The sequence below is a fragment of the Megascapheus bottae genome, chromosome 28, assembly GCF_031878675.1.
Source record: "Megascapheus bottae isolate mThoBot1 chromosome 28, mThoBot2.hap1, whole genome shotgun sequence".
Classification (NCBI taxonomy): Eukaryota; Metazoa; Chordata; class Mammalia; order Rodentia; family Geomyidae; genus Megascapheus; species Megascapheus bottae.
Window position 1 is genome coordinate 11,444,418 of NC_143536.1, and position 18,578 is coordinate 11,462,995.

Genomic DNA, 18,578 nt, shown 5'->3' on the forward strand with positions numbered 1-18,578 from the left:
GCAGACCTAGCCAGAAACCATGCATGTGTCTGATCATGTGAGCATTCTGGCAAAAACCAGAAAATAACCCCAATCTTTGTGAAGACTTATGGGTGCTTCACTGGCATGGGATATTGAGCCTTTTCCAGGGTAGCTTCCATTTTCAATGCAGAAGGAGCAAGAATTGTTCTCAAGCTACCACCAAAACAATTGTGCAGAATCTGATGGCTCAGCTTATTTTTTCAATCTTCTATGAACTCTACAAAATTATATCTGGGTCCCTATAACATGATGATTTGAGATTATGAGCACAGTGAACAAACAACCTTCTGCTATTGCAATTTAAGCATTACAGAGTGTGTAAATGCCACAGAGTGAATCCTGACACTTGAAACACAATCTTTTGGAGTCCAGAAATCCACCTGACTGCCAAGAATAATACTTCCGTGGTTCAAGCAATACCAGTACCCAGAGGGCTCTCTACAGACATAACCACATGAGTTACTGCATATGAGGTAAAATAGAAAAAACAGACATTTACAAATGTACAATTTGCAGACATCTTTAAATTTCTCATAAATATTCAATTTACAAGTACAGAAGAAATGGAGGACTTGAGAAATATGCAGCATCTGTTTACATTGCTTAATTATATGGTTTCTTCTGTGGATTTTCCTCGTCCTAACTCTATTTTGTGGGGGACTTGGGGTGGGAAATCCATGGCTCCCTGGGCCCGAGTCAGTGAAATCAACCTCACTGGAAGAATCCCTGTGAGAACATCTGAGCGAGACAGAATTCGGGATGTCACAGGACAAAATCATATCAATTAGACATCAAGGAAAACCTTCAGTTCACCAGGCTATAGGGAAGCAGGGTCTAAAGATAAAACAAATGCACTGAACCTTCTCCAGCACTTCACGCACGATTTCTACTTCAGTTCTTATGTAAAACTCGGTATCGCACATCACCGCACAAAGAAAGAGTCAGTTTAGCTAGCTCAAGTAAAACAGCACACGGCTGCTAACCGAGACAGGTCGCTCTGGGGAGGGAGGGGCACAGCACACGGAGTCCGCCGTTTCCCTTCAGAAGAATGTCAATAAAAACCGCGGCCAGAGGAGGTACAAGGAGGGGGTGGGGAGTTCTTCTACGAACCCAACCTCCGGGTTCACCTAACGTTAGCAGCAGTCAGACAACTTGGCCAAAGCCAGCCCCAGCCAAAGGTAGAGCTGCCAACAACTTGAAGAAAGCTGTCCTCCCCCGCCCCCCCAATCCCGGGGTAGGGACCGGCCCCACATTTAGAAACGTTATTCGAGGACCAATGGCAATGTATTTTGATAGAACCACTGGATTTTTTTCCCTTGAGTTCTCAACAAAGGAGCCATATTAGGAAATAATCTGGAAAGAGTGAAGTGCCCCCCGGCCTCGCTGATGCCCACGCAGCGCTCGTTGGTGCACAGACGACTTCCCCCCCCCCCGCCCACGCGCGCACAAAGGCCGAGCCCGCGGGCGGGTCCCGGCGGGCGGCCCCGGGCACCGTGGCGCGGGGCCGGGCCAGCAGCGGTGCCCCAGCCAGGCGGTTGCACTGGGACTGCTCGCCCCCCAGCGGGGCCCCGCGGAAGCAGCGCCAGGGACTGTTAACCCCTAGGGGACATAGGTGCGACGACACCCCACCTGCGGGGCCACCGAGGAGGTCAAGGTCCCCGGAGATGGGGCGCCCCACCCGCGCCCCGGGCCCGGGAGTCCCGGGCTGGCTGTGAGCAAAGCTGGCTGCATCCCCAGCCCGCAGCCTCCAACGAGCGAGCGGTGCCCCAGCTGTCATGGTCCACGCGCCCAGAGGGAACTCGGGGAGGGGCGGGGGTCACACTTGGCAACTCGCCCCTAAAGGGGCGCAGCCTGTCCCTGGGGCTGGGAGAACCCGGCGGCGACGCAGGACAAGGGGCCTCCCCGAAGCCGGGCTCCGGACCGACACTCACCTTCTTCCGGGGCTGCCATTTCATCATATTTGTACCGCCGGGGCGAGGAGCATCAAGGCGCTGGCTGGGGGCTCGGGGCGGACGCGGGACAGCGGCGGCTGCCAGTCCTGCCGCCTCCCCGCCCCTATGGCTTCCCCATGTCCCTGAGAAGGGAGCGAGCCCGCCGTCCAGTCTTACCGCCGCTGGCTGCGCTGGGAGTGCGTCCCAGACCCCGGGCTAGGACGCCCCGGCAGCCGCCCGCGGACTCCGGCCGCGGGGCATTTTCCCTCGCTGGCGCCCACAGGAGGAACCTGGAGTCCACAGCAGAGGGTCTCGGAGCTGTCTGTCTGTCTCTTCCTTCGGGGTCTCGGAGCTGACCGTCCGTCCGTCCGCAGACCCTCTCTCACAGCAGAGACTGAGACCGAGACCCAGAACGCGTGCTGCGACGGAAACCCAGCCCGGCTCGGGCCATCCAAACCCCTCTCGGCGAATTCTCCTCTTCTCAAAAAAAGATTAGACAAGCAATCAAACCCTCACGCGCAGCCTGGAGCAATTCCCAACATTCTGAGTGGATTTCGTTTGTAAAATTTCGCAAAGAAAATTCCAAAAATCTGTAACCAGAGCTTCTTTACGCTGTTTTCTCTTTCCTTCTTGGATAACTTGGGGAAAAGGATCTGCCCTTCCCGAAATGGCTATGTTCCCTGAGCACTGTAAATAGGAAAACTTGGTTTGTGTGTTTAGAATTTTTTTTCTTTTAATTCCCAAGAACCTTAGTGGGGAAAGGCTGGAAGGAAATCCTGCAAGAACCAAACTCCACAGCTCAGCCTGCACTAATGACTTCCTTCCCTTCAGTGCAAGCAGTGCCTGCCCGGCTCCAGCCACACAGAGCACACGGCTTCTGGGTCTTAGTGCCACGACTTCTGATCTGCTCCACCGAAGAAAGGAAAGCTACAATTCCAGAGGTCCCCAAGGGCCCCAAAGGGGCCAGTCAGAAGTCATCTACAAAGTCAGGAAACCTTCTCAAAAGACATAGGGAGATCTATGAGTTGTATGGAGAGAAAAGAAGGAAAGGAATGGACTAGCCAAAAAGGTTACCAAAAAAAATGCAATTTAAAGAAAAGATTCAAGGTCTCTAAACAAGGTAAGAAATCTTCAGAAACTTTCCCCCAGTGGATTTAAGTATAAATTGTATTTGCTTCTCCAAACTTAGTTCTTGCTGGCTATGTTGCCCAGGTTGTTCTGGGACTTGTGAGCTTGCTAGTCTCCCATCTCAGCCTACTAAGTAGCTGGAACTACAGGCACCTACCAACATTATGGTTAGTGCTAATTGTATACTGTAAAAATAATACTATAGACCCTGTACCAGTAGCTAATGCCTATAATCCAAGCTCTTTAGGTGGTGAAACCTAAGGGTTGAGGTTCAAAGACAGCCAGAGCAGGAAAGTCCCTGAGACTCTGATCTCCAGTTAACCAGTAAAAACCCAGAAACAAAACTGTGGCTCAAGTGTTAGAGCGCCAGCCTTGAGCACAAAAGCTCAAGAATAACAACCAGAGCGGGGCGGGGCGGGGGGGGGGGGGGGGGGGGGGGGGGGGGGGGTTGGCCTATTGGTAGAGTGTTTGTCTAGCAGGCACAAAGACCCAGGTTCGATTTCTTGGTACAACATACATAGAATAAAGCCAGAAATGGTGCTGTGGCTCAAGCGTTAGAGCTCCAGCCTTGAGAAAGCCCAATGACAGTGTCAACTCCCAGGGGTCAAGCCCCAGGACAAGCAAAAAAAAAAAAAAAAAAAAAAATAGAACCTAGACCTTGAATTCAAGCTCCAGAACCAGCATGCATGCACACAGGCACACACATACACACATAAATGCTATAAATATTGAGTTTCATTTATCTTGTGTGACATGATCCCATCTTATTTAAGATTAGTCTATAAATACTATACAATTCTGTTGATTATCATCCAACAAATCTGTCATCTCCCAACTTGAAGCTGTTGGTATCTGAAAATAGGTAATTTAATCTACTAGAATACTAATTGGTTCACCCACCATTGTTTATCTAACTATCTCACAGTTCCGTGTCCATTTTCAGAATTTATCAAAATGGAGAATTATATTTAGATTAAGTACTAACTATACCACATTATTAAAACATAAACAATTCCAGGCAACCCTCAGTACCCATGAAGGACTGTTTTGTCCATTTTCCAGATGACAACACTGAAGTTATTTGCTCAACCAAGACACAGAGAACACATGGCCAGGGATGGCCTGATCCTAGAGCCTCTGCCCTATATTCAATGGACGGCATGGCTACATGCCAACCTAATCTCTCATCTTAGTAAGCCTATTAAATATAATAACTTAAGTAGCTACTGTTTGCAGCCCCTTTTCTAGGCACAAGAACTTTCAGAGGCTCTCTTGCTCTAACTTCAGGCAGCAGTCACAAAGAACAACACTCTCTTGTGTACATACTAACATACCCAAACTATAATAGACAACTCCACATACAAATCCTACTAGTATCAAAAGTCCAACAAATTCCAAACCAACAAATTTAAAGCCATCAATCTACCCTAATATGAGCATCTCTTCCTAACAGCCCTTTTCCTGCCCATATACCATTATTCTTCCAGGATCACAAACTAAAACCTTTAACATCATTATTCATATCTATCACCAAGTCCTCTCACGTTTTTCCTAGACATCAAATTCCTCCTGCTGACATCTGAAAACAGAGCCTCACAAAACATAGGATAAAGAAGAGAGAGGCTAAGCCCCTAAGCTAGGGGAGGTTAACAAAAAGGAAAGAAGTCCTCTGAGAAGACAACCAAGCGCTTACTGCTTTAGCCAAAAGAACAACTGATAAATTATATGTCAGCTGATATTCTAGGAGTTAAGAGGAGAAACCACAAACAGGCATGGCTGAGAAAGGCTTTTCAAAGGAACTCAAGATGAAAGTTCTAAGGCCATACTACCTATTCTGGAACCAAAGGCCAGGGTATGTAAAGTGTTTGTGCTGCTATTCAGGACCTGGACCCTACCACCCTTAGAGCTCATACTTTGCCCTTCTGCCATCCCTGCTTCTCACTGTCCCTTGAACATGTGTGTCCTCTGCCTGGATCACTCTTTCCCCACGCACCTCCCCCTGGTTCCTGCAGGGCTATGTTCAAATACGGTATTAGAAAGCTGTCTCTTACCATTCCTCCTAAAATATACCCCATATCTTCTATCCTCCCTACCCTTCTACATTCCCTTTCATAGCCCTGGACATACTTCTATTTGTTTCTTTATTTTATAAATTGTCTGTTCATCCCACAAGAACATAAATTCTAAGGAAGGGAGGTCTTTATTAAAACACATACACTTAGTGACCAGAGCCTGACATGCAGCAGGCAACCAATAAATATTTGTTAAATGTATCGTTGAAAGAAAGAGAAAAGGTAGGATAGTGTGAGCAAAGAAGCATAATGGAAAATGTATTCAAAATACAAAATAATGACCTGACTAAAATATAAGACCTGATCTGAAGATACAGTTCAACCCTCAGCACTGCTGAATTAAATTATACATTCAATCAAAAGTCTTTACAAATAAAAATTTTAGAGATCTTATCACTTTTGTACCTAGAACAGTATCTAAGACAGAAGTACTTGGTGTTTATGGGCTAAAAGAATGAATGTTGGGGAAAAGCCAGAGGAATAATGAACAAGAGAAATTCTATTCCATTTCATAGGATGGAGAGGATACTTGTGCTGTAGATACTGAAACCGGAAGACTGGAATATAGGCAAAGGAATTCGGATGCTATCTTACAGAGGCACAGAAGGAATTAATAAGAAAGGGGCACCGCTCAAGCAATATTTAATTTTTTGGCCAGTCCTGGGCCTTGAACTCAGGGTCTTAGCACTGTCCCTGGTCTTTCTCAAGGCTAGAGCTCTACCACTTGAGCCACAGCATCATTTTCTCTTTTTTCTATGTATGTGATACTGAGGAATCAAATCCAGGTCTTTGGAATGCTAGGCTAGCACTCTACCACGAGGCCAAACTTTGTTTGGAGACAAGGTTGTGTTATCCATACTGGTCTTACACTCCTAGGATTAAGGGATACACCTGCTTCAGGTTCCCAAATAAGTAAAACTACAGACATGTGCCACTGAACCCAGCCTGAAGCAGCAATTCAAGTGACAATGCTTCTTCAACAATAAATAACCACTGCCTGAATGATAGCAGTTGCAGCCGTTTTTAGAATCAAAGGAAAAGTTTTTACCTTGCTCCTAAAATTCTCAGAAAAGCAATATAGGTGACATGAATAAATGGAACAGGTCTAAGACTAAAAGAAGAATCATGAAGACTGTGAACCCTGAGATACAGAAATCACATAATGGGGGCAGCTGCCACCCAACACCAGTGAGTTGATGACAGGCATGAATATCCATCAATCAGTGCCAGATCCACTAAACTCAAGAGAATCCACAAGTTTTCTTATTTCCAACTCTTTGTATAAAGATTCTAAAGCATCCTAGGAGACCAACCAAAACATGCTGTATGACTAAATTCCATCTCTAGATCCTAATGTGTTGCTACTGGCTTAACCACTCAAGGCTTCATGTGTAAGTGAATTGCCCGGTTCCCAATCTATAAGCCAGTTTTCCTTGTAGGTATGGTGGAAGCCTGAAGTTTATCAGGCTTGCTTTGTGAACTGAAGAGCCATCTCCTGGCTCAGGTGTGGCTGGGCTTAACAGTATACAGCATTATTTAAATTGGGAGCAGGGAATAGGGGTCTGAGAACATGGGCTATATCAGAAAAGGGGACAGCCATGCATTTGTGTTTCTGTAGAAAGGCAATCCACCTAAAACTTCAAAGTGATACAAGGCTAGTTTGCAGGGTTTTAGGAATATTTCCTGTGGATCACTTGTGATCTAATAGCTCTTCTTCCCTTGCTGTCTGGTGAATGTTTAAGTGTTCATTTTCTAGAGGACCGTGAACTAGAAGACTTTAAATACCAACATCTTAAATCTTTTCTTTTATCTTTGTATTTTTATTTATTTGGCTAAATCCAAATTGAATTGGTTTTGTATGTACAATATTTACTGATTCACTTTCATACCAATACACTTTCACCATTAAGAATTATGTGGAGCTACCAAGTTAGCACAGTTCAAAATGTTGTCATTCAACATTGTCTCAAATATCCAACAGTAAGAACATGTTTTCCCAGAACTGCACCTACTTAAAGGCATTGTTACAACTTCCTGACTTTTAACATAGCACTTTGCAAATCATTTTCCTAACTGCAGATACTATAAAACAGCCTATTAAAATAGTATTTTCTTCAATAACTACTTGTCTATTCAAATCTGAACAAAAGCAAGAAAGAGGAAATGAATGGTGAAAACACACCTCTTTCATTGTTGTGAATTTCTTCAAGATTTCCTAAGGAGTGATCAGGTCTGACACTGATCACAGGGTAAATGCCACAATAACTAGCCTCATACTTATTTACCTTTATTGTGTTTTAGAAGCAGAATATTAAACTCAATGTGAAACTATATTTGGAAAATACATTAATTTTCCTAAAAATCACTAAATTATTTTCAAGTATCTAAAGAGATGTAGAGAAAATAAAGGGACAAATGTTGAAGTATATTTGATACCAAAAAATTGTCCTCATTAGTGATAATTCACACAATGGAGGCTTTAAGAATGTGGAATCCTTTCTTTGCTTAGAAAAAAAAAGTAACTTGTTGCAATAAGCATTTTGTCACCTGCCCTGTCCATCCTAAGGTCCATAGCATCCAGAGGACCCCCTTTAAGCTTACTCCACCTCCTCCCTCTGTTAGAAGCCCCAGAGGCTGAGATTCCACATTCACCTACACTCTTTCACTGGGCACTCAAAAACCCCAGGGTGTCTACTAGGCACTAGTGCTGAAGGAGCCAGCAGTCCAGGGGAAGGGGACAGAGAAGATGGGTACACAACTAATGAAAATAATAACCACAGCAGCTGACACTAACTGAACTTGCTATCTGGCTCTAAAAGCCCACGCTCTTAGCCAAACTCTAAGGAATGGAGTAACTAATGCATGCTTTCTCCCTATGACTAAGGAAGCCCTAAAGAATAATTCATTCTACAAGAAGACTAAAAGTCAGAGAGAAACCCCGAACCAAGAACAGGAGTAGACAAAATCTTTGTCTTGGATTCACTATGTTCCAGATCTCTAAGAAATAAAATTGTGTATGTGCATACATGGACAAGTCTTGGGACTTGAACTTAGGGCCTGAGTGCAAGCCCTGCGTTTTTTTGCACAAGGCTAGCATTCTACCACTTAAGGCAGAGTTCCACTTCAGGTTTTTTGGTGGATAAGTGTCTCACAAACTTTCTTGCCTGGGCTAGCTTTATTTGAATTGTGATCCTTGGGTCTCAGCCTCCTGAGTAGCTAGGATGACAGGTGTGAACCTGTCATCAGAAAAGCCAAAAAGTGAAGCTGTGGTAGAGCACTAGCTATATTAGAGCCATCATTAAGAGCAAGCTTCACATACCTGGTTTTCCTCAGTTTCTGTCCATTCACCATCCTTCTCATGAGTGTATGAGCCACCGACATCATGTCAGTAAAATCTCTTTATGATTAAAATAGTCACAATTTGGTTTTATTTATATTGGGATGCAATTTTTCTTGCATGAACATATCCATAACCAGATAGATAGATAGATAGATAGATAGATAGATAGATAGATAGATAGATAGATAGTAGATAGATAGAGAATGTGTTAAAGAGCTCCAGAGCTCTTCTCTTTCACGCTTCTCTATCTTTTCTATGTATTCCTTCAGAGATCTGAGCCAGCCTCAGGTATCCAAATACCATCTCTTAATTGATCATTTCTATATTAATGCTTCAAGTACATACATGACCTCCACACTTGAATAACTGCCTACTCAATATCTTCACTAAAATCTATGCATATATCTCTGATGTGTAAAACCAAAGAATCTAATCCCTCATTTAGTTAATTTTCTCAATTAATAACCCCTCTGTTCACCTAGAAGCTCAGGTCAAAGACTATAGTTACTTTTGATTTCTCTTCTTTCTTGGCCCCCAATTCTCTCTCCATAAAGATGAATCCAAATTCTACCACTTTTCATCCCTCTGTCCCTTTCTTTTAGCCTTAAATGCCATCAATGTCATCTGCACAGCTTACTGTCATGGCCTCTTGTTTCCTGTGATTGGTCTCAGTGTAACCACAATCATATTTCCGTAATGTAAATCAGTTTCTCCTAGCGAACACCCACCCAAGTAGTTCCTTACTACAAAAAATAAAAGCCAGTGCCTTTTCTTTGGCCTATGAGGTCCTATGTTATCTAGGCTTCTACCTTTTACTCTCATTTCTCACTGTGATACCTGCTTCATGACCTTTGCTAGCCATAATTAGTCTTCCTGGAATGTTCTTCCTCCAGAATAAGTCCTTTCTTCTCCACATTCAAGGATTTTTCATATGGCAAATCATCAGAGAAGCCATCCCTGACCAAAACTCACTTCCCTCCTCAATCACGATGTATGTTAATTGCTGTGCAGAACTGTCACCAAATACCTGACAAAATCCACTTAAAGGAAGAAAGATTTATTTTGATTCAAAGTTTCAGAGGCTTTGGTCTGTGTCACTTATCCCTACTTCTCTTATTGACAAACAGGGAGCAGAGAAAAGGGAATACAGGAGGGTCCAGGGCTAGATACAGTCCCAAGGTCTACCCCACCCAAACCCAATTCCTCCAATCAAGTCTCCCTTCCACAATTCCCCATCTAGCCACAATCTATTCAAATTTTGAATCCATCAATAGATTATGCCATTCATTAAGACAGAGCTCTTTGGATCTAATCATCTCTAGAAATTCTTCATAGACTCAGAGCAACAAGCTTAAGCAATCTCCAAGGGATTTCTTAATGTAATCAAACTGACAATCAAGATAAGCTATCACAGAATACATTCTATTATTTTTCTTTGTTTTCTCCCAACCTCTTATCTCAATTTGAAATTACAAAGCTGTAAGTGATGACTAGTGCCTATTCAGACACTGAGTAAAGGCAAAGAGGATCACTTGAAAACAGGATTTCAAGTCAGCCTAGACACTGAGCTCCAATTAAATAAATAAAAAAAAATTGAAACACATTATCTTTTTAACTTCCATACCAACCAACAGATTATAACTGAACTATTTTAAGTCCAGTCCTTACAACAGAATACTAGGTAACTGTTAAATAACTGTTAGGCAAGTGAATAAATACAATGTTTTATAGTAAGATTAAATGCATAAGGTTTCAATATGTCATTAATTTGCTTATCAAGAAATAGTAGGAAATAGGAAGAAGGTTACATTGTCCAAAAAGAAGTGTACTGGTAACCTGACATGTAACTAACAACTCCTCTCTACATTACCCTTGTAATGAAATCAGAGTATCACTGTTCAAAGCTAGCCTGGTGGGAAAGTCCCTGAGATTCTTCTCCAATTAACCACAAAAAGCCAAAAGTGGAGCTGTGTCTCAAGGGATAGAGCACTAGCTTCAAGCAAAAAACCTCAGGAACATGGGCTTGGAGTTTGGCCTTGTGGTAGAGTGCTTGCCTAGCACAAAGACCCAGGTTCGATTCCTCAGTACCACATACATAGAAAAAAAGCTGGAAGTAGTGCTATGGTTCAAGTAGTAGAGAAAACTGTCCTTGAGAAAACAAGGACAGTGCTCACGCCCTGAGCCCAAGCCCAGAACTGGCAAAACAAAAAACAAAAAAACACCTCAGGAACAGTCTAAGCCTCAGTACAAGCACCAGTAAATAAATTAAATTCATTAAATAAATAAATAAATAAATTTTAAGAAGAAATATTTGTAGGGCTTAAAAGCATGGCCCAAGTGGTATAGCTCCTACCTAGAAAGTACAAGGCCCTAAGTTCAAGCCCTACTGTTACCGAACAAAAAGAAAAACAAATACTTAAAAATAATAGTCCTGGGGCCCGGGAGTTTGGCCTAGCAGTTAAAGTGCTTGCCTAGCATGCACAAAGACCCGGGTTCGATTTCTCGGTATCCCACATACACAACCAAGCCGGAAGTGGCAGAGACGAGACTGCAACAAGCGACAGAGAGCGAAAGCAAGCAAGCGGAGCCCAACCGAGTGGTGGCCGGAGCGAGCGGGGCCGGAGCGAGCAGGGCCGGAGCGTGCGGGAGCGAGCCGAGCCAGAGCCAGCGAGGCCGAAGCGAGCGGGGCCAGAGCGAGAAGGGGCCGGAGCAGGGCCGGAGCGAGGGGCCGGAGCGAGCGGGGCCGGAGCGAGCGGGGCCGGAGCGAGCGGGCCGGAGCGAGAAGGGGCCGGAGCGAGCGGGGCCGGAGCGAGCGGGGCCAGAAAGAGAAGGGGGCCAAAAAAAAAAAAAATAATAGTCCTGAACACACTCTCAAATGATACTAAAAGGGCTGAGATGTAGCTCAGTGGCAAAGCGCTTGTCTAGCAAGTGCAACATCCTGGGTTCAATCCCCAGTGCCAAAAAAGAAAAGACAAAAAACAAAAACAACAGTTAAAAAAACAATAAATGATACTAAAAGAAGCCATCTCTCATAAATCAGTACTACACACAGATCTTTATCAGAAGAGGTTAAACGGGAAGAAAGACATTTAAAAAAAAAACAAGCAAAAATTAATCCGAAAAAATAAAATTATTAGCCAATGGTTTTATTGTAGAACTCCAGTACTATCACTTTCTATCTTCATTTTTATTAGCAAAAATTTCGTATTACCCAAAGATGAGTAGATAAAGTGATCTTTAGACAGTTTAATAAATAAATTAAAAACACTTTGAAACTCTTAGATGAAATACAAATCACTTGTCAAAAGTACAATCTTATTTGTCAAAACATGAAACTGAAAAAAGAGAAGACACAGAAATAACTGGCTCAAAGCTGCCAAATTGACAGGCTGTCTTAAGTGAGATAGTCAAAACATTCATATGCTAATTTTTAAAGTGCTGCCTATTAGGCTGCCCAATAAAAACCCAGAGAGGGCTTTTCCTTCCTTGTTCAAAAGTATTTACATAGGCCAGGTAGTGGTCAGTGATTACCAAATTAGCAACAGCAATTTAGATAATTTCCTATTGGAGTTCTGAGTGTTCATAGAAGAGGACTGACTTGCTTGGGAAATAATACTGTTATTACTGATTCCCAACTAATGCAGTCTTTTAGGAATAAGACCTAACACCAGAGATAACTTTACATGTTAGTGTCTGGAGTTAACTGTATACTACACAAGCAATCACAATAGGGCTATAGATCTAAATAAGACATACAAATATTTCCCATTAGATCTCCAAGTAGAACAGGCTCTACCACTGAGCTACATCCCTAGTTCTTCAGAGGTCTCTTATTCACATTTTTCCCCAAGCTGTTCTCCCTCTTGCAACAGTAATAATTTTAAACAAAAGTATACCTCCTTGACATATTCTCTCCACCTAGTTGATGATGAATTCCTCATTATAGCTATACTTTCAAGTCTCACTTTCTGGAATGCAGTATTCATTCTAGCAATAAAACTGCCACTTTTTTTTTTCCTTTTTTCTCTTTTTCCAAGTTGCTTGGGTAAGAATGCTGATGTTCAGATACTCTACTGCAAAAAAAGAATGTGGCCATGTATTATGTGAGTGCATTTATGTTAAGTGCCCAGAATAGGCAAATCTGTAAGACAGAAGGGAAAATGAGAACTGGCTGGTAATGGGCATGGGCTTTCTTCCAAGAGAAGAAAATATTCTAGAACTAGATAGCAGGAATAGTCACACACACACACACACACACACACACACACACACGCACGCACGCACGCACAGAGTACACTTTAAAAAAGCTAAATTAAAATCTTAAAATTAAAAAAAAGCTAAATTACTAGCAGGGGCCAACAATTCATACCTATAATCCTAGCTATCCAGGAGGCTCGGATCTGAAGATTGTGGTTCAAAGCCAGTTTGGGCAGCAAAGTCCTTGAGACTCGTATCTCCAATTAATTACCAAAAAGCTGGACATGGAGCTCTGGCTCAAGTGGTAGAGTACTAGCCTTGAGCAAAAAAGCCAAGGAAAAGCAATCAGGACCTGAGTTCAAGCTCCAGTACCATCATCATTCATACATACATACATATATACATGCATACCATGCTATAAGAATTAGATCTTAATAAAGCTATTGTACGCCAAGTGCTAGTGGCTACCATCTATACTCAGGAGGCTGAGATCTGCAATTCAAAGCCAGCTCAGGCAGCATATCTGTGATACTCTATATTTTTTGTTTTTTGCTAGTTCTGGGACTTAAACTCAGGGCCTGGGCACTGTCCTTGCATTTTTCTCAAGGGTAGTGCTCTACCACCTGGGCCACAACACCACTTCCAGCTTTTTCTGTGTATGTGGTACCAACAAATTGAACCCAGGGCTCATTACATGTTAGACAAGCACTCTATTGCTAGGCCAGGCTCCCAGCTCCTGTGATACTGTTATCTCCAACTAACCACCAAAAAATTGGAAGTAGAGCTGCAGCCCAAGTGACAGAATGCTAATCTTAGGCAAAATAGCTCAGGGACAGTGTCTAGGCCCTGAGTTCAAGAGCTAGAACCAGCACATGCATACATGCATGCATGCATACATGCATACACACACATATATACATATAGATGAATACAAAAAGAATGCATCCATCTTTCCTCTATTCATTAAATAAATTAAGACTATATTTAATTCAATTGAATTTTCTTCTCTTGTTAATTATTTGTTTAAGAGACATGTTGCTCAGGCTGGCCCTGTATGCTGTGTTCAAGCCATCTTCCAGCCTCTGCCTGCCAAGTAGTTATGACTAGGTGTGAGCCTCCACCTGATTTCTCATCTGTTTGGAATCACAGGCATAAGCTTTCACTTGTCATCTACATTAGACAATGAAAATCAATCAATAATGACTACTGTTGGCATGAAAAGCAGAGGACACAAAGCAACATTCTTAGATGAATGCTTTGTTTTACCCGTGAATGTGTGCTGAAGGCATGAATTTATTGTAATATGTACCTCAGAGCAAATTTTTTATAGTTATCATTGTCTATAGCTCATTTGAAAGACAGAACAAAATATGGCAGCATTGGGCCAGGAATTTGGCCGAGTGGTAAGAGTGCTTGCCTAGCATGCAGGAAGATCTGGGTTTGATTCTTCAGTATCACATACATAGAAAAAAGCTTGAAGTGGTGCTGTGGCTCAAGTGGTAGAGCTCTAGCCTTGAGAAAATCCAAGGACAATGCTCAGGCCCTGAGCTCAAGCCCAGGATTGGCCAAAAAAAAAAAAAATATATATATATATATGTATGTATATGACAGCATTTTATAGCAGTCTTCTAAGAACATCATCACTGTACATGGTACCTGGTTAGAACAAGGCTAGTCAGGCCATCTAGAGATGATTCTGACCACAATAACAGTGCATGCTAACCTAGTTCGTCTATAACCACAAATTCTTAAAACTAAAAACTGTACAATCTCTTCTATCAACTCCCCTTTAAAAGCAAGTAGAAACTATTTTATATAATCCCCAATAAACTTAGCAACATCAGCTAGTTCTAAAATATAGTGATTTTCTTATATTTCAAAATCACCTCAAATTTAAAAAGAAATCTTTCAGAGATGTGTACCAGTTGCTCACATCTGTAATCCTAGCTACTCAGGAGGCTGAGATCTGAGGATCACAGTTTGAAGCCAGACTGGGCAGGAAAATCTGTGAGATTCTGGTCTCCAATTAACCATTAGAAAACTGGAAGTAGGTCTGTGGCTCAGTGAGACTGAATGCTAGCCTTCTGTGCAAAAGCTCAGGGACAGCACCTAGGCCCAGAGTTTAAGCCCCATGACCAACAACAAAAAAAGGGAGGGAGGGAAGGAGGGAGGAAACCTTTCAGGAAACTGCTTTCAGAGACATAGTCCCATCTTCATGGGTAAACTACTCTTTATCTAAACCTCAAGTTGCCTACAGAAATTTCTAATTTCTTATCTCAGTTATTTCTATTCAAATAAGTTTGAAAGTCAAACAATCCATTCAAATAGTATAATTATTTTTTCTTTGTCCTTTTTTTCCCAATCCTGGGTATTAACTCTGGCCCTAGGTGCTGCCCCTGGGCATCTTTTGCTCAAGACTAGCACTTTACAACTTGGGCCACAGCTTTTTTTAGTGATTAACTGGAGATAAGAATCTCAGGGACTTTCCTACCTGGGCTGGCTTCAAACCATGACCCTCAGATCTCAGCCTCCTGAGTAGCTAGGATTACAGACATATACCACCAGCACCTGTTCCTTTCTATTTTTTAACATAGATGGAAAAATGCTGTTAGAATGTAAAGTAAATACTGCTTATTTATTGAATTCTTACTAAATCAAATCTACATTAACTTATTTAAACTTACTATGTGCAGTATATGTTGGTTGTGTTCTTATTTTGGGGAGGCAGTACTGTGTTTTGAACTTAGGGCTGCATGTTTATTTACTGCTAAATCATATCTCCAGCCCTGTTTTTCCCTTGTTATTTTCAGAATAGTATCTTGCTTCCCAATTTGGTACATGCTAAAACTTCAATCAGCCCAGCTATCCTTACATATATATATTCTTATATATACATGTATATTTATGTAATAGTTATATTACACATTGTAATATATTATAATAATCTCATGCTACTTATGATAAATATGTAATTGTACTATATATTACATGATGCCATACATATAGATATATATTTCTGTGTAAAGGTTTGCACTTAAAAAGTTTAGAGTAAAGCAGGCCCAGTAGGATATCTCTATAATCATAGCTACTAGGGAGGCAGAGATAACAAGAATCATAGTCTGAGACTGGCCTACATGAAAAAGTGCACAAGACTTCATTTCAACAGAAAAAATTAATCTGAATATGGTGGTGGACTGTCATCCCTAGCTACTATGGGAAGTGTAAATAGAAGTTCATGGTCCAGGCCAACACAAGCAAACTGTCAGAAGACCCTTGCTGAACCAATATACAACTGGGCATGGTGGTACAAGCCAGTCATCCCAGCTACACAGAAGGCTGAGACCAGGCAAATTGTGATTCCAGACTAAAACTGGCAAAGAGAGTCTATCTCAGTGAATGAAGGTGACCACATGCCTGTCATCTAGCTATAGTACAAAGTATAAAAGCAGGAGGATTTTAGTCTCAGCATAGCCCAGGCAAAAAGTGAGATTCTATCTAAAACTAACCATTGCACAAAAAAAACCTGGAAATATAGTTCAGTGGTAGAACACTTGCCTAACAAGTGTGAGGTGCTGAGTTCAAATCTCAATATTGTTAAAATTTTTAAAATAATAATTATGAATACCTGTAGCAAGAGAGGCCTGGCACTTCCTTTTCTATTTGAATATTTAGTTCTAGGAAATAGATAGTTGATCTGCCCTGATGATAGTTTGAGAGAACTGTCAAAAGGGTCATAATAGTGGAGAGTTTAAACTATCACTTGGCATGGCAAAGAGGTTTAGATTTCTAAATTTCAGATTCTACAGAAGTTTCTTAGAACACTACCCTGGTACCCTACCCAAGAGAAGTATCTGAACCGTAGGAGAATATGGAAGGCTTCAAGGAGGCCTTCCAGTTACCCTTTATAGGTAGATGCTAAAAGAGTGAAAGATATAGAACTGGCAATTACTTTCTCACATTAAGAAATTGCAGCACCAGGCACCTGTGGCTGACGCCTGTAATTCCAGCTACTCAGAAGGCTGAGATCTGAGGATCAAGGTTCAAAGCCAGCCTGGGCATGAAAGTCCATGAGACTCTTATCTCCAATTAACTACCAGAAAAACGGAAGTGGTGCTATGGCTCAAGTAGTAGAGTGCCAGCCTTGAGCTGAAAGGCTCAGGGACAGCACCCAGGCCGAGTTCAAGCCTCAGGACTGACAACCAAAAAGAAAGAAGAAATTGCAATTGGGAGGTTCCCTAAAGAGTCCTCTAGAATACCTATGTTCTTGTAAGAGAACTAGTATTTGGATATCCACCACTGTTGGTTCAGAAGACTGAACTGCAACAACAGCAATGAGAAGAAACTTATCTAACCCCCCACCCTTTACACACAAATCAACTGGAAGATCTGAAGACCTAGAAGAAAGGGGAATGAGACTTTTTTTTTTTTTTTTTTTTTTGCCTGTCATGGGCTTGAGCTCAAGGCCTGAGCACTGTTCTTGGGCTTTCTCAAAACTAGAGCTCTACCACTTGAGCCTCTGCACCACTTTCATTTTTTTTCTATGTATATGTTACCAAGGAATTGAACCCGGGTCTTTGTGCATGCTAGGCAAGCACTCTACCACTAAGCCAAACTCCCTGCCCCAAGGGATGAGACATTTTTATTTAATGTTACCTCCTAATAAAGACTAAATGGTCACTGGCTCTATAAAAATGAGAAAGGAATAATTTTATATTGGATGCGAAATTGGAGTTTTACATTAGACCAAAATAGAAGCTGTAATATCTAAAAGCACAAAGTAAGTTGTAGAATCTAGAAGCTGTCTAGAGACAGGGGTCTAGCAGAGCAGTGCATGACTATAGAACTGACTACAGGGAAATAAGCATGTCATAGTTGCACCTCATAAGACTGGTGAGGAACTCAGGTGCCAACTTACCACACTGGCATCTTTGATTTCCTGATTGTTATCTGATAATGCTTACTTTCAACTTTTCTTTGGAGGTTTCTCTTATTTATGAAAAAACTCAGTTATGATATATTGAATTTATTTGTATTTGGATATTTGAAATTTGATAGGGAAGGGGGGAAAACCAAGACGGGTGGGGAGTGTGGGGGGGGGGGAAATGGGTACCAAGACATGTGAAAGGGTATCAATGTATGTGAATTAATGCACCTTCTATCTGGCAAATATCATGTAACCCTTTTACTAATTACAATAAAAAAATTTAATAAAAAACAAAAACTCAGTTATGATTAGACTGTCTTCATTTCAGAAAGGTTAAAGTGCTAAGACTTGAATCTTCTTTACAGCAAAGTTTGAAGTGAAATATCCCCATTCTGGCTAGTTATCCAGATTTGCATTTTAGCTCTGCAGTTTGTACTATCTCTAGTCATTTCTTCTGTTATTACCTCCTCTTCGTTTCGGCAGAGCAGATATGCTTAACCAATGTTGACTCACCAGGACTGCTCTGCACATTCTTCATGGCTTTCCTGTTCTTCTCTAGAACACAAGGAATCCATACCATTTGGAAGCCATTCATGTGAGGCCAGATTTCAGTGTACGAAAGAACCTGAAATGGCTTGATATTATGGTCTTTTATAGACTTTGCACCAGATGCTTTCCATTTTACAGACTCCCCAAAAACCTCGATTTCTGACTGCAGTTCTTTACCTCTGTGTGTCCGATGATCACAGACAGCCAGCAGAGCCATAAAGCAGAGATCTACATTTTCTGGTTACTGACTTACATTTATGAACTCTGGTTTCTTTCATATAAGGGGGGGAACTATTTTCTTCAGCTGTCTTTTTTTTTTCCTTTATTTGAGCTAGGGTGTTGCTGTGCAGCCCAGGTTGGTCATGAACTCTTTTGCCTCAGGGCTGGGATTATAGGCCTGAATCACTGTACTAGCT

The 18,578-nt window shown here is 41.9% G+C and overlaps 1 protein-coding gene and 1 long non-coding RNA gene across 5 annotated transcripts in view; one reads left to right on the forward strand and one right to left on the reverse strand.

Moving 5' to 3' along the window:
• The window catches only part of Ttc28 (tetratricopeptide repeat domain 28), a 464,455-nt gene that overhangs the window by 333,810 nt on the left and 112,067 nt on the right, over positions 1–18,578 (reverse strand). The window contains exon 1 of one of the 2 annotated variants that reach the window (XM_090320387.1): positions 1,953–2,082. The exons of the other annotated variant lie outside the window; for it this stretch is intronic. Within the exon in view, the coding sequence (XP_090176513.1) occupies positions 1,953–1,979 (27 nt within the window). The 5' untranslated portion in view covers positions 1,980–2,082. Of the gene's footprint in view, positions 1–1,952; positions 2,083–18,578 lie in introns of those variants that run through there. 2 annotated transcript variants of the gene reach the window in all.
• Positions 2,982–18,578, forward strand: part of LOC150045174 (uncharacterized) — an 85,935-nt gene continuing 70,338 nt past the window's right edge. For all 3 annotated transcript variants that reach the window (XR_016532972.1, XR_016532971.1, XR_016532973.1), the window contains exon 1: positions 2,982–3,072. This is a non-coding gene — a long non-coding RNA (uncharacterized LOC150045174). The remainder of the gene's footprint in view (positions 3,073–18,578) is intronic.